The sequence below is a fragment of the Pimephales promelas genome, chromosome 4, assembly GCF_988280905.1.
Source record: "Pimephales promelas chromosome 4, fPimPro1.hap1.1, whole genome shotgun sequence".
Classification (NCBI taxonomy): domain Eukaryota; kingdom Metazoa; phylum Chordata; class Actinopteri; order Cypriniformes; family Leuciscidae; genus Pimephales; species Pimephales promelas.
This window is the reverse complement of record NC_142772.1, coordinates 7,906,925-7,923,760: the sequence shown is the minus strand read 5'-3', so window position 1 is coordinate 7,923,760 and position 16,836 is coordinate 7,906,925. Positions and strand designations below refer to the sequence as shown.

Here is a 16,836-nt window from a genome sequence, read left to right as displayed (position 1 = left end):
GTTCACAGATTTACAGGGATAAAAGAAAAATGCACACTGTAAAATCAGTCATGAAACTTGTTAGTGCAAATATCATTTATAGGCATTACGATAAAGTTCCATCCACTACTTTGCACAACCACTTCCAAGCAATATTGTACTTCAACAGAAAATGACGTTTTCGGAAGATAAATTGGATTTCTAATGGGAAGTGAAAGATCGCTTTACATAAATGAAAGTAAACGCAGGTTACTTGCTATTAGTACTTCTGTTTAAATATTATAGAGTAGTACTTTGTAGGAAATATGTTTCTAGGCCTTCTCATATCATGTGTCTCAGCTGTAGGTAGAGCCACTGTCGATTTACATCTTTTACTTTACGTCATCATAATCTTCATCACTGTCGCAGTTAGCAGGGCTGTCAACGTCATCGTAATCCTCGCTGTCTTGATCTTGGCTATTTTTCTCGTCTGGCGTGTAGTCTGGCATGAAGATGGGTTTTTGGGGTGCAGGAGGTGTTGTTTCCTCAACCTCAATATAGTCCGGCACGGGCTCCACATTCTCATAACTATCCACTGGAAATTTGAACATATCAAACCGGTTACATTTCTTTTGCAGAGGGTTTTTGCTTACTGCAATATGCTGAGAGAAAGAAGTATGAAAGCATAAGTTTTTTTTTTTCCCTGTTAAATATTGAAAATTTTTTCTTTTTTTTTTTGTCATGAAAAGAAAATAGATATAAATCAATCCAAAAGTGCTAAAGTCAGCAATTTAAAATGTTTTCTTGTAAACAGGAGGTCAAGTTAACAAACATTTCTGCTCTTTGCCGTAAATCAGCCGAAAAGTTTAACTTTATCTCCTGTTTACAATAATTTTTTTTTGAAAGTATAGACTTTGGATTGCTATAACGGTCTCGGCATTTAATCAGCTGGGAGAGCGTGGTGTGTGAGTTGATTCTTTTTGGCATGGTCATGAACTGGCCACAATAAACAATTGTTAGTCAGAGGCGGGTGTTATTGAAGGAAGGCCATTCTCATTCTAGAAAGCATTTGATTGGATAAACAATTGAATACATAACAAGTGAAACATAAGTAATCAATTTTTTTTATCAGTTTTTCTGGAAAGGAAAAACTCGATTTAAAATGTGTATATGTTAAAAGATGTTTTTCTCCCAACATTTAGGAGTACCCTAGCATGTAATTTATGTGTACTAAGAGCCACAAAACTTAAAGAGTTAAAGGAGAAGTTCACTTTTGAAAAAAACTTTTGCTGATCATTTACTCACCCCCATGTCATTCTTTCTTCAGTCGCAAAGAAATTAGGATTTTTGATGAAAACATTCCAGGACTTTTCTCCATATAATGCTCTTCAGTGGGAACCAAACGGTTCAAGGTCCAAAAGACAGTTTCAGTGCAAAATGCAAACTGTTCAAAGGGCTTTAAACGATTCCAGACGACGAATAAGGGTCTTATCAAGTGAAATGATCCCTCATTTAATAAATAAATAACAAAGTTTAAGTTTTATAAGCTCAAATGTTCTGTGATGCACGTTTGTGACTCTCCTTTTTGAACTCATTCATCAAAATGAACTAATCTTTTTCCGAGTCATTTGGATCATTCAGCGAATGAAGCGAACGAATTGACTTGGAAAAAGATTTGTTCATTTTGCTGAACGAGTTCGAACAGGAGAGTCTCAAACGTGCATCAGAACAGAGCATTTGAGCTTATAAAACTTAAACTTTGTTATTTATTTATTAAATGAGCAATCGTTTCGCTTGATAAGACCCTTATTCATCGTCTGGAATCGTTTAAAGCCCTTTGAACAGTTTGCACTGAAAGTGTCTTTCGGACCTTGAACCGTTTGGTTCCCACTGAAGTCCATTATATGGAGAAAAATGCTGGAATGTTTTCATCAAAAACCTGAATTTCTTTTCGACTGAAGAAAGAAAGGCATGGACATCTTGGATGACATGGGGGTGAGTAAATTATCAGCAAAAGTTTTTTCAAAAGTGAACTACTCCTTTCACATAAATCTTCGGCAAAGTCCTCTTGCCGAAATTGACTTCTCCTTCCCTTGAGTTCAAACATATTAGGGCCAATTCACTCTGACAGATGGCAACAGACACTTTGTCAGATAAGTGTGTTAGAGCTTGATTGAACATGCTGAATTGGCACTTGTCTGGTCGTGGAATGTCTGAGAAGTGAATATATATAATCTGGTGATTGTCTGCGTTTGTCGGTGCTGACAACCTGGAAGGAGAACTTCATTAGGCCCTCTTGGACATGATAATGGAGCAAGAGGAACACTTCCGCCTGCTCCTCCGGGCCAAGGAGGCGTTGACTCCAGAAAAAGTGTTCATTGCTCCCCATGTGGCATGTGAATGGCTGCGCACACAATAGCAGTGTGCATCATCCTGATGTTGTCCAGTAAAGCCCAGGTTGTCGCCCAACAGCTTCCCATGCAGAACCTCCTGGTAAATGGTGACGTCAAGTACCCCATTTTACAGAAAGTTGGCCACACCCCAGAGCAACATCTTCAGTCCGTTGAGCTGGGGGAGAGCGGCCGGCCATTCATTATAGCCCAGCAGCACCACAACGCTTGCCGCCAGTGGTTTCAAGCAGAGCCCACATCGTCGGTTGATCCTGGAACAGTTCATCACTAAGATTCTGAAAGGGATGAATGTGACGAGCAGGGCGAGGCCGAGGGCCGTGAGAGAATGGCGTGAGGCCGGTGGCGTGATTGATAATGAGCGACACCTGCACGACGCACCGGTCTCGTATCTCTCGCGGAGGAGCGGAAGCATAAAAGGAGGAGCGATGACAGTGAAGGATGAGAGAGGACAGGCCTGGACTTTGTTTTGTTTCTTTTTTATTATATGTGACTCCTGCTTTTACTTTCGTTTTGTATTTGTTTATTTATTTCTTCCTGCCTCCTTCTTCCCATAACAACGAGCATTATCTTGAGTTCAGACATAACAAAAGCTGTGTGTTATTGCAGGGCTAAAGAGTGAAGTAAATTAACGCATCTATAAAAAACAAACTGACCAGATTCCATGGACATGAATTGATCTCTGGGAGGTAAGGGTGGTTTCTCATTCAGGTTTATGTGATGAACTTTGTTTTCCCTGTAATGGAAAAAGTCATTTATTTTAGTCTGAATACATTTTTATTCAGTATAATGAAGATCTGGACTTAAATGACCTTTACAGACTTACTGTTTTTCCAAATTTGTGTCATCGTAATGAAATGGATTTGCTTCTATACTGTACAAATTAGCTAGAAAAAGAGCAAACAAAAATTTAAGGATTGACATGAAAAATGTTAAATAAAAATGAATCAAACAGTGGTACATAACAGTCTAACTGTTATAATAAGGAAGTGGTCGCTCAGACAGTTTTTCAGTGAGGTTAAGTCTAGTGTGAAATGTGTTAAGTCTAGTTTCAAACATCTATTATCTATAATTTCTGAGTTCCTTAAAACTACATTATTATATTAACTAACTGTGGCGAGCAGGCCGAGGGCTGAGGGAGGACAGTGGAGATGGAGAGAGGCCAGGCCTGGATTTATTTTGTTTTTTGTTTGTTTTAGTAGATGTGACAGCAGTTGTCCGTGAGGGGCTGAGAGTCTTTTACTTTTGTTCTAGGCTTATTTTATTTGAGTATTAAAGTGACTTTACTTAGAAAATAATGATTCCAAGTGCCCAACCAAAGGGAACACTAATCACCATAATGATACAAATATTTGAGGAAATTCAACATCAATTCATGAACTCAACTTATGTGATGTTCTCTAAAAATGTTCAGTTGTATTGCAGTTTAAGATAACTTTGGGAAATGAGTAAATGCAAACAGAGAAAATTAACGGCAGAAGTGGAGGAAATGAGTCAGGAGTGTACAGTCCATTATGAATTCCCCCGCCTCAAAAACTGCACTCAAACCAATCAATTCATCTTAACTTGGGTTTTCTGAGTAAACAAAGTATAATAGTTGAATAGTACAATTTACTAGAATTTTACAATTAAGTTAAGACATTAAGTAAAGTTAACTAAAAAGTTTTAGTTCGAATCACTGTTGGATTTTACAGTTGAGGAAATTAATGCTTTTTATTCAGCATGGATACATTCTACTGAACAAAAAATACACACAATTTACTTCATTTTGTTCTGCAAGTTTTAATTTTACATATAGAAAAAAGTAAAATGATGTAAGTAACTTTAACTTGGCCAATAAAAGTTTGAGTAATTTTTACTTTGCTTGGTAAATTTGCTACATTTTACTCAAACAATACACCATTGAATTAAGCCATGCTATTAAAGATACATTTTTACTTAGAAAATCTAAGTAATAATACATTACGTAATGTGTGGACAAGACAACATACACACACCACAGAGATCTCAATACTTGGTAGGCCTACACAATACCGGTAACATTCAATGAATCATTTTTGAGTATGAATATCATTTTTGAGTAGAAAATAAACTCCAGATGTCACAAAACAGCAAGTTACAAATAACAAAGCAATTATAAAACACTGTAAATACAGCAATGAATAGGGCTGCAACTAGGGGTGGGCGATATGGAAAAAATATCATATCACGATTTTTTTAGGAAAATCACGATCACGATTTTTTATCACGATTCTTTTTCAAGTTGGTTTTAATATTTTGCAAGTGGCTGTTCATTACACCCAAACTAATGTCCTTATGTTAAAAACAAAGCCTTAGGTATCAAAGGCATACATTTAGGCCAGTGGCGAAGATAAAAATCTTTGTCATTATTTTCTTTGTTATTAAAAAAATAAGACAAGATAAACATTACACAAATTAATATTCAAATTAAATAAATAGTGCTTTATTTTTCAGATGCACTAGGTGTATTTAGCAGTAGCATTGAAGAAAGTAATTAAATTAAACAAATATGAAATTAAAACACTACAGAGACTTCACTGAATGAATTGATTCTTATTAAAGCTACTATTAAAGTTCTTTCTTCTGTTGAAAATAAAAGTTATTTTGAATAATGTGGGTAACTGAACAGTTGCTGGTCCCCCTATAGTTTTTTTATAGGTTCTCTCCTGTAAGTTAATGGGGACCAGCAACTGTTTGGTTACCCACATTAAAAAAAACGTCTTTTGTGTTCAGCACAAGAAAGAAATTAATAAAGGTTTGTAACAACATTAGAATGAGTAAATAATGACAGATTTTTTTTTTTTTTTTTTTTTGTGAACTATCCCTTTAAGGACATGCGGCAGTACTATTTATTCCTGTCGCTTTTAGACCAGCACGCGACGTGTTTAATATAGACGCATATTACACCAGATATTCTCTCAAATGTTTGCTTTCACTTTAGACATAGCCTGTTTATGTACATATTGTGTGTATTTAACAGTATTAGCATAATAAGACTCGAAAGATAACTTAGTCCAGTACAGGCGCTGTTTGACAGGCTTCTAGTGCCTGCATGTGATTGTCGTGGGTATATGCGGTCAGGAAAGCGCACGTTAGAACAGCGCATCAGCGCGTGAATTAAATGTTTAACCGGCAAGGCTTATGCAAATAACGAACTTTTGTGAATTGCAGTGTCCCGTACCTATTCATTAACGTGTGATGTGTAGGCTACGTCGCGTTGTACAGTTGAGACGGGGCGCCAGAACTGAACTGATAGAATGCACTGTAACACGATACTACGATATTTCTTCAAAAGCAGATCGTGGAGACATTTTAATCGTCCACGATTAAAAATCGTCATATCGCACACCCCTAGCTGCAACAAACGATTATTTTGATAATCGATTAATCTAACGATTATTTGAACGATTAGTCGACTAATCGTCGATTATTTTGCCGGCTTATTAGTAAGTCTGGAATGGTTATTCATCTTTTTCAAGTTATTAATTATTCATGATGGGGAACACCACACTGTAAAAAAATATTTTCAAGATTTGTTATCACAACATATTTTCTTTTGTCTAATCAACTTTATAATAATTTATTTAGTTGAGATAACTTATTATTTTGAGTTTCTGATGATTAAATTAATATCCTTCATTGTATTAACACACTTTTTCCAGTTCAATCAACTTAAATTTTTAAAGCAACCCAGGTTACTTACTTTTTTAAGTTAAACCAACAATATTTTTTTACAGTGTAGTAATCACAACATTTTTCCTTTTGTCAAATCAACTTAAATAATTTATTTAGTTCAGATAACATATAATTTTGAGTTTCTGATGATTAAATCATTCTCCTTCATTGTATTAACTCACTTTTTCCAGTTCAATCAACTTAAAATTTTAAGGCAATCCAGGTTACTTACTTTTTTTAAGTTCAACCAACAATATTTTTTTACAGTGCAGTATCAGAAAGTTGAGTAGGTTTTACTTAATTTTATAAAGTTGATATTTAGCTTAAATTGAGTACAAAAATAGAATTCTTGCCTGAAAAAAAAAATAAAATTCTTAAAAAAATAAAAATAGAAGTCTTGCCTGAAATAGAATTCTTGCCTGAACAAACTTATTCAGGTAGAAATGACTTTTTTTCTGTAGTATTTATTTCATCAGAATCATTTTTATCAGTGAAGTAAAGCCATTTATAATGTTACAAAAGATGTCTATTTCACATAAATATTCAACAAACTAGTCATGATGATTTGTACAAAATATTAAGCATTACAATCATTTTCAGCATGGATAATTATAAGAAATATTTCTTGAGCACCAAATCAGCATATTTGATATTTTTCTGAAGGATCATGTGACACTGAAGACAAAGAGTAATTGCTGCTAAAAAAATCAGCTTTACAGTCACATGAACAATTTACATTTTAAAGTGCATTCAAATAGAAAACAGTTCTTTTAAATTGTTGTAAAATTTTTTGTTTGTAAAATTGTTGTAAAAAAGTTTTACTGTTTTATATTATCATTATCATAGTTCTTCATTCACTCTCAGAAAAAAAGGTACATTGGGGGCGGTACACTTTTAGAAGGAATGGTTGTATTTAGAAGCAGAAATGGTTCCATCCCCCGCTTCATATATGGAACTCCAAAATGGTTCTATATAGAACCATTTTTTTGGAAAAAGGTTCTATTGGCCAAGTACGGAACCCCAGGGTTCTATACAAAAGAACCCCGGAGAGGAACCCTTTTTTTTTAGAGTGTATAGAACCTTTTAGGGGTTCCAAATATGTAGCGCTGATAGAACCTTTTAAGGTTCTATATAGAACCTTTTCTTCTAAGAGTGTATCCTTTCAAAAGGTACCTTTAAAGAGTGCATATCAGTACCTCAAAAGTATTGGTCCCAAATAAATGTTACATATTAGAAACGTTTTAAAGGGATTCCATCCCAGTGACAGCTTTTGTACCTTTTTTCTGCATAGTTCTCACAACAAATTTGTGGCTAACCATGCTCTCATTAAATGCTCTACATATTTACATTGTAGTGTGGCTGAACAGAACCTCTGTAGAGTTGTCAGGTTTTATTTACCTCTCGTTTTGATGCAAATATTGATGAAAATGAAAATTAGTACAATCACCAAAGACACCAGAATGATGGCCAGCAGTAATATGGTCCAGAAGTATTGACGTAAAAACTCCATCTGTGAAATGAAACAAAGAAAAATGTTCAGATTCAGTGATATCATTAACAGATAAAGGGCATTTAGTTTCACATTAAAATGAACAACATACTTTAAACTCCAGTTACTTCTCCTTTTCAGCAGTGTTCAGGCACATGCTTGAAGTTTCTTGTTTTCCAGTCAGCTGTGTTTGGTAGAGAGTGTTAACCTAGTTTTAATATGCTTTTGCTTTTACAATCTATTTGTTATGGCAGAAAACGAATCCAAATGTGGGAATGAATACAGTGTTGTTATATGTAATGTTTCAGATTTATCTCAATCTATGACATGAATACAACATTCTCTTCTAGCTCTATCATGCTCACAGCACCCATCCTGCAAAGGCACAAGTTTTACACATGATTAACCAACTTCCTGCATCATTCTTTTCTTAGCACTGGCTTAGTGAGTTTCACTCCACTGACCTCATCTTAATGTATTGTATTAGTTATGCACAGTCTCTTCACAAACAATAACTAACATAAACAGTTATTTATAAATTTAATTATATCCATTTTGATTCACACTCGATCATGAAGGTTTACATTAAACTAAGCCAAAATGTTATATCAGTAATTATATTGTGCGGAAATAGAATGCAAAACATATCGACTTAATAGATCTCAGAATAAACTCATGGTCTTAACCATATTATTAATGAATTAATTTAACTTAATGAACTGATAAACACAAACTTAATATATTTATGTATTCTAAATCACACTGATAATGCTATTAACTTGCATTTTACTCTTTATTTGATAATAAAACTGCAGTAATGTACACGGGTTACACTTTATTTTGATTCAGAAGTAACTTTGTAAATGATAACTGTCATTAGATCAATAGTAGACTGTTAGGTTAGCCGTTAGGGTTCGGGTTACATTCACATATTTGCAAAGTTACTTATAGTCAGTAGAATGTCTGTTGGTGGACCATCACAATAACGTATTTAGCAGATATTAAATAGACAGTCAACACTCTAATAACTGCTGACATAAGTTACTTAGTACAATGTCTAATGTAGACTACCAAAATAAAGTGTTGCACACTTTGAGTGCACAGCTATTCTATGTCTATTCTCATATTTTTGTGATAATCAAAATAATAAGATAAAACGTTAATTACCTTTGTCTGTTGTATAGATCACATCAGCCTTACACATATTCTGTAAAGTGGGGATTACAGATGTGTCACAGACATCTGGAAATTTTAAATAGATCGAGTTCTTAAGAGTTCTTCTCTGCCTAGTTCCCACCCACCAACCCTTCTTCCACATAAGCTGTAGGTCGGCTGTGTGACTCAGAAGTGTGTTAGTCAGTAGTACATTGACTATGGTTAGGGGAGTTGAAGTCTTGAGAGAGACGGAATAGTACTTCTGCTATTCTTTAGAGAACTGAATCCAGGCATTTAATTCGCTGTAATCTTAATGATGGGTGTCGATTAGAATATGGTGTAGGAGGTGTGGACTCTGTATCCAGGGCTTTATTCGTTTTTTTATTTATAGTGGTATAGACCGAGGTTCACTTTCGAAACGTTTAATCGTATTGCGTCCGCTAAGATTTAATTAAATTTAATTCAAATTTATTTGTTTCTGTTTTGTATTTGTAAGCTGTTTCAAATGCAGCTTTATAGAAAGTCCATTATTGAAGCCTTTTATAAAATAACCCAGTGCTCCTGCACAGCCATAACAGTGCAGTGATCTGCGCGCACTTATTGGCTGAGCAGTGGGAACGGCACGAGCCTATGGTGATGTGACGTATCTGTGCAAACCAATAGGGGCACCTCCCGCCAAGATGAGCATATAAATAAGCAGCCCATGCATCTCACCATAGGATTCAGATTTATTCTCCTTCAGCAATGATTTTCACAAATCACGAAGGCCTTCTCGCAGTTGACCAGCCCTGCAGCGGAAAGCGCTGATTCTTCTCCTGTGCAATCAAGCAAATACAGCCAGCCTAACACTCCAGTGCTTCTGCGGCAAACGTCAAACATCAATGATTGCGTATAGCAGATCCAGAGTGACTCTGAGCAGATCACAACAGATCCTACAAGGAAGTTAATGGAGCGATGCCAGACTCTATGTACAAATGAAATGTGCGAGAGTCTGGTAGGACCAGGCTAATTGAACGTTGTTATAGCGAACAAAATAAAAAAAAAAAAAAATACGGCCATATACTGGAGCTAATGGGCATGGGTCGCACCCCCTCAACTCTCAAAGCAACATGACATCATGACTTTTGCGTAAACATGCACGCCACTTTCGAGTCAAGTGGCGTGTTATCTCTACGCATTTTGAACTATCCGCGTGTATCCACGTGTATGACTACGCCATTAACATCCTAGTGATTCCGCGTGTCTGTACACGCCGTCAAATGTCCGCGCGAAACGAAGCAAAATGTACATCTACATCTGGGGAGCGATCTTTTTTTTTCCTAGGATGGTAAGGGAACAGTCATAAATGCCATTAACCCCAGTGACGGTTAGGTTTAGGGACGGGGTTGAGGTAAGTCATATATTTATATATACAGTAATAACGTTAAGTCAACGGCGTTCATAAACTCGCTGAAAAGCGATTATGCGTCTTGATAGCACGCAAAAAACGGAAATACGAATTGGCGTGTCATACACACGCTACTTCATGAGATCAGTCTGCTCAAAGACTATGTGGCAGCCATAGCAGCATGTCTCCTGTGGTCCTGTGGCCGGCCAATCAATGGGTAGAAGCAACCTGGTTGTTCGCTTAGCCTACTGAAAGGGTCAAGGAGGCTCAACCTGCCTCAACCTCGTACCATACCCTCTTGGGACCTATCAACGGTGCTTAGGGCACTCAAAGAGCCCCTCCTTCGACCCGCTTCAGTCGGCTGAGCTGTGGCCACTTTCGCTTAAGACAGTAGTGATGCTACGGTTAGCATCGGTCAAGCATGTGGGCGATTTACAAGCACTCTCCGTCAGCATCTTGAGTTAGGGCCTAACGACTCTAAAGTCGTCCTCAAGCTGGCACGGGTACGTGCCCAAAGTACAAAACACACACACACACACACACTATATAAACACTTTTATGTTATAGTAGACATAATCAATCACGAATAATCAATCTGACAGTACTGAACTATCTATCTATCTATCTATCTATCTATCTATCTATCTATCTATCTATCTATCTATCTATCTATCTATCTATCTATCTATCTATCTATCTATCTATCTATCTATCTATCGATATTTCTTTCAGTTTGGTTGGTTGGTTGCTTTTATTGAGGCTGCATGTGCTGTGTTAAATTTCCCGGATGATTTGTGAGTTGTTATTTATGAATACATTTTTAAGTGCATTTTTGTATTATCTGGGTGTTTATTTTTTCCAGTTTTTCTCAGTCGCTCTGGTGCATTTCTCAGATCAGAAATGAAATTCTCAAAACTTGTTCAACCTCCACATCATCTAGTTATTATGCACATCATAAAAGCAGTTTCTCATTCTTTTGAACAAGTTGCAATTGCTTTGGTACACTCATGCAATTGATCCTGTACAGTTGTCTGCTATTTCCTAAATTATCAGTTGCTAATGCCATGTTGTTCAAAATGTATTAAATAGTTCTCTGTGCAATAGTCTTACCCCTTAACAAATCTAGTCATTAGTTCATTGTAAATGCAAAATCTAGTTATCATAAACTGTCAAGCATAATTTCTACACATTTCTATTAGACTTTTTGTATATGTGCCATGAATTGATGAATTGTGCAGGTGAATCTTGACTTTCACTAATGAAAAGAATGTAGATCAAACAATGAGAAACCAGTTCTCTGAAATAGCTCAAAGTTGCATCTTCAATTGGCTAGCATATTCAGTGCTGCATGCAAAAGCAAAGTTCAGCCTAAGAGATCTTTCCTGTGTTTGCTTTGTAGGGCCTTTGTGCCCCTATTTCTTTTTCTTTTCTATATCACAGTAATATTGTAATGTTTTTTGTTTTGTTTTTGTCAGACCACTAGTAAATGTGTAACTGTGGATCCTATCCAGTCTCTTTCGATCAATAACTCACATAAAGTATTGTGTAAATCTGTAGCCTACATTTGAAATATGACAAGCGTGGCTTTGTACATTTGATTTCAATACAGCAACTGTCACCCAAACTGTTGCCATAGTTTACACCAGAGTGCAGTGTTTTATTGACAACACGACTATGACATTTTGACATCTTGTTTGTGAACAAAGACACAAGGACTTCTGATGGCACTGAAATGTTCATTGACATAAATACTTACATTTGAGAGATGAAATAAAGATTTTGAGTTGGTTACAGGCTTATGCAGGTAATCCAATGTGTGGTTGCTGATGTGTACGAATTGTTTTGAGAATGCACTTCTTTTCAAATATTAGGCCTAAGGATGATTTGAGAAATGGACCAAGGCAAGAAAAACTGTAATGTATATTACAAATTCTACTAATATATGTAATCAATGATAAATTAGACACATATACAGTACACAAAGTATAAATAAAAATTGCATTTATAAAATAAATAAATGGAAATAATAACGCAGGTGAAATGTCAAGATAGCTCCGCCCATTTGGTATGCGCATGCGCAGTGCGTGTTATTTCTACAATGACGTTGCTCTGTCTCTATTAGCCTGTTCTGCTGGGCGCTTCTCACTTTCCGTTCAGAGAGCCGCTTTTCTAAACTCAGCCCCGGGAAACCATGGCCGACCAGGCCTCGGGATCCACCCGGCCGCCTCAACCTGACGGTAAGCGTCTTTCTCCACAAAGAGAGGTTTATTATGCTGATTTAGCTGTGCTTGTTGTAGGCCTGCGGCCTGTTCGTCCACGGATTAGCCAGCAACAGTCAACCGGCTGACAGATAGCCTACACCTCTATGCATATTAAATAAAACGTTCTCAAATTATGCTTTAATGCTTGATACGTGTCGAAGCTTCTGAGAGAACTCTTCTTGCACAAAACATTTGCTATGCTAATCTTTCGGTACACAGAAAAGTGTTTATGGTCAACATGATGATGTTGCATCCAGTGATCAGCAGATGACAGCTGGAGTGACAGTGTTTTTAACTATCAGGACAATGTGGTTTGTGTTTTTTATGTATTTGAAGTGATTTAATATCATGTCTACAGGTCCTTGTTTGTAATGTTGCTCAGTTGATAACATTGTTTGCGTGTAGTTGCTTTAATATGGTGGTTTGATGCACATTTTAATCATGGATTGATGTATATGCAACAAGCATTACCTTGCACTGCACTGACAAAAAAAAAAGTTTATTAGAACATGCCATTATTGGGACATATTTAATTGTATATGAAGTTGAATATGTTGCATACTTATTCTTTAGCATTTTAGCCACAATATTACACATAAGTTTGTGACTTATGGAAAAACATAATAATTCCATTATTTGAGCTCCATAACCTGCAGTTATTTTAATGTAAATCTATGCATGTGCTTGTGCCTTGATCCAGTTGAGCTACATTTGTTTGTTTGTTTGTTTGTTTGTTTGTTTGTTTGTTTTTTGCTGTAGGTTAAGTTCAGAGATGGATAACAACCATCTGTCATCCCTAAAGTCCCTCGAGGTTGCTTTGGGTGTAGTCGTCTTTTACAATTCCAAAGACTTTGCTGCAAATGTAAAATCTTGTATTTAGGCCTAATAACAGTAAAACCCAATGATAGAGATTTGTGACCTGTCAGGACAGACTTGGGGTTGACTGACCTGTATGTGGCTGTAATGGCTTGGACTTGGCAAGCCAAGCAAGCATTGTTTTCTCAGTCTCTCTTTTTGCCATTGAAAATGTCCCATTATGACGCATTATTTACTTATATATTTTACTCTTGGCTGTAGTTTACACAGCCAAAGTGCCATTCAGAGGTTGGAGGTGTAGATGCTTGTGAAAGTGTGGGACCGATGGACGATGTGTTGTTTTGGCAGGAGTTCTGGAGCAGCGCGCGGCCGAGCAAGAGCAGGATCGAACCGACTTCCTGAAGCTCAAACAACAGCTGGAGATGGAGTTCAACCAGAAGCGGGCCAAGTTTAAGGAACTTTATCTGTCTAAAGAAGGTAATATATTGTTTACAATAACTGCTGATGAACCAGTAAGAGACAGAAAACTGAATCTGAAAGGGTCTGAATTTCTTAAAGGGGTGATGAACTGAGAAATCAAATTTTCCTTGAGCTTTTGACATCTAAGAGGTCATCATTTTATTAGAATATCCTGTTAGTTTCAGAACTGTAAACGTCCTTTTTAGTCCAATAAAAGCTTTTATTGACACCAGGCTTAGCAAACGACTCGTTTTTTTTAAAGTGGGGAACTATGACGTCAAAGAGGATAAAACGCCACCCCCGCAGAAGAAGAGCAACGCCTACTTCAACACGGTTTAGCCCCTCCCACCGATTCACACATTACACGCATAGCTAAATAACATAGGCCTACCTCGTGATGACAAACCGGATCGAGCTACCGAGCAATAAGATAGATTAGAAGTAGCATAAACAATTTACAATAACTTACGACGCTGTCACATTTGAGGTGTTGTTGGTTCATTGTCCTGCAATTCGGGATCGGACTCTGGGTCGAACATGTATGGGCGAATCATTCCGGTTGCCATTTTACAATGTTGGAAGTTTTCAAAACAATTTCCCCCACATGCACCGACGAGTAGGGTTGGGTATCGAGAATCGAGTATCGATTGGAACCGAGACTAACTTTTCGTTTTTCCCGGAATCGTTCAAAAGTTAAAATTTCGATTCTTAGTTTCGATATTCACAGTCCGCCGAGCGGAAGAAGAAACCGCTGAACAACACCAACGAAGAAGCGTCTACCGGAAGTGTTGGCATAACCACGCGAGTCGAACATGAGTACCTTACGTCGGCGATCCAAAGTGTGGCTTCACTTTTCTAAAAATAACGAAATCTCGGCAAAATGCAAAATTTGTGACAAAAGGAGTATTTTTACAGAAGGAGTATTTCCTTCAGAAAGGCCGTTGGTTAGCAAGGTTAGCTAAACTTTTTTGACCCTGCCTCTTAAAAGAATCGGAATCGAGAATCGTTAGGAACCGGAATCGAAACAAGGAAAACGGAATCGGAATCAGAATCAGAATCGTTCAAATTCAAACGATACCCAACCCTACCGACGAGTGAGTTGAAACTCATTATAATATGCAAAACTGTTATCCACTCTAGGGCTGCAACTAACGATTATTTTGATAATCGATTAATCGGACGATTATTTTTTCGATTAATCGATTAATCGGATTAAAAAATTATATTCCATTTTTTTGTTTATTATAACAAAATAAAACCCTAAAAACCACACTCTTTTGTGTGTTAAACAATCTACTTAATACAGACAACTTCATTATAAAGAAAAACAACAAATAAAAAAAATATATATGACCATAACCTATGACAAAAATGCTATTGTAAACTAGATTAGTGGATAACTCAGCAAAACTTAGCCTAGAAATATCACAAGTGCACAATAATTTTATAAAATCTGAACATTTAGTGAAAAAAACATTCCTTAGTGGGGAACAAATAAGAGACAATAAGTGTAGCACTAACTCTGGTAAAACGTACACATTGCTCTTTGTATTGTTGTTATACATTCATGAAAAACATCGTAAAAATCAGATGCACAACTGTTTTAAATGTAAAGCACAGCTGTTTAGTGAGGAAGCAAAATATAATAGATAGGACAGAACAAGAAAGGCTATTAATAAGCTTTCATTGCGCAAAAGTATTATGATATGATCATGAAAGAGCTGCACAAAGTGCTTATGCGCATCGCGAGCGCTGAATGATGCACTTGAAGCAACACGGAGTCACAGGGCGGCGCGCAGCTCTTCAGTGTCCGCCGCATTAAAGTTAAAAGCACCAAGGAAAGAGAAAGACATACTGACTGTGTGTATTATACAGTATCTATGCAATAGTTTATTAAGCCTTTTCTTTTAACAGTTTTAAATTTCAGTTAGGCTACTGTGCACGTGAAGAACAATTATACTGCGCCGACTCTACTATAGTGTTGTGATCTAACAGACACTCAGTAGAAAGTGATTAAGTTTACTGCAATAAAAGTCTAGCAAGATAGAAAAACCATCATAGACCTTTATCTACGGATCAATTATAATAATAACATGAATCATCTTGGAAAGAGATCACCATGTTAACTGTTGTAACGCGACGCGCTGTTTGAACACCGAATAGAGAATGACTGACAGCCGCAGTGGAGGGAAAAGCTTAGGTTAACTTGAATTTAATGACTTAAATATACATTTCTATCTCACATTATACTATAGTATGGCTTCATAAAGTATACACGATCAACGTAGGTCACCTATTTTGGTTTTAAAACGGCGAATTTACCGAAAGGTGAATGATTTTCGTGTATGCTGCATATTGATAGCGGTTTCCTGATGCCCGCAAATTAGTTCAAACTCACGGAATCAAGAGCGCGCATGCGAGACAGAAGATAATGTGCTCCAAACCGTCCGTGTTGCGCGAGCGAGACAGGGTAGAGCGGCGAGGGAGAGAGACTGCATGTGCGCCTCATGAAGCGCATGTAAGAAGCGCATGTTCCATGTAAACAATCCCCGTGACGTAATCAGACCAACTAATCGATAATGACATTCGTTGACAACGATTTTCATAATCGATTATAATCGATTTTATCGATTAGTTGTTGCAGCCCTAATCCACTCACAGCAGTGGGCGTTTACTTCCAATTCTTCAATGCGAGACGCCCATAAAAACTGAGCGTTTTTGAGCTAGGCTCAAAACTAGGTTAGAAAATAGCCTATTACTTATTCATTTTGATGTTTTTCAATGTAAAAACCAAGCGAACGTCATAATTTGACCTCCGACAACAATATAAAAAAATTTAAAAACCAGTTCATGACCCCTTTAACATCAATTGCATCTTTAAATAAATGCCACTAAAGTGTTTTTTTTTTTGGTTGTTTATTTTTGTCTTATTAAAAATCAAACAAAAGTAAATATCATTTGTTTTTGTTTTTGTTTATTTGATTTAGTTTTTGGCTGTATGAAGTTTACATAGGTGTCCTTGCAGAGTAACCAGAGTGTAGTTCATCACATTAGTTATGAACATCTTCCACTAACATTTGAAGGTCTCCAATGTGTTTACTTTATGCCTTCTTTTTGTAGTATATATGTATATTAAAAGTGTTTCACTTACTGAACACTTTCTAGGAAATAAGTGTTGCCTTTTGTGGGGTTTAGAGCTGCAGTAAG

At 36.6% G+C, this 16,836-nt stretch overlaps 2 protein-coding genes across 3 annotated transcripts in view; one reads left to right on the top strand and one right to left on the bottom strand.

The window, feature by feature from the left end:
* Positions 1–53: 53 nt before the first annotated feature.
* On the bottom strand, positions 54–9,130 carry scimp (SLP adaptor and CSK interacting membrane protein). Its single transcript, XM_089129897.1, has 6 exons — positions 8,719–9,130; positions 7,664–7,735; positions 7,461–7,572; positions 3,193–3,253; positions 3,023–3,102; positions 54–553 (listed from the first exon to the last, which is right to left on the bottom strand). Exons 3-6 carry the CDS (start codon positions 7,570–7,572, stop codon positions 351–353), a joined length of 456 nt encoding a protein of 151 aa, XP_088986023.1. The 5' UTR covers positions 7,664–7,735; positions 8,719–9,130; the 3' UTR covers positions 54–350.
* Positions 9,131–12,169: 3,039 nt separating this feature from the next.
* rabep1 (rabaptin, RAB GTPase binding effector protein 1) overlaps positions 12,170–16,836 on the top strand; it is a 37,241-nt gene continuing 32,574 nt past the window's right edge. The window contains exons 1-2 of one of the 2 annotated variants that reach the window (XM_089129894.1): positions 12,170–12,330; positions 13,519–13,647. In XM_089129894.1, coding sequence (XP_088986020.1) covers positions 12,285–12,330; positions 13,519–13,647 — 175 coding nt within the window. In that variant the 5' untranslated portion in view covers positions 12,170–12,284. The remainder of the gene's footprint in view (positions 12,331–13,518; positions 13,648–16,836) is intronic. The other variant, XM_039662055.2, reaches the window with a different exon arrangement.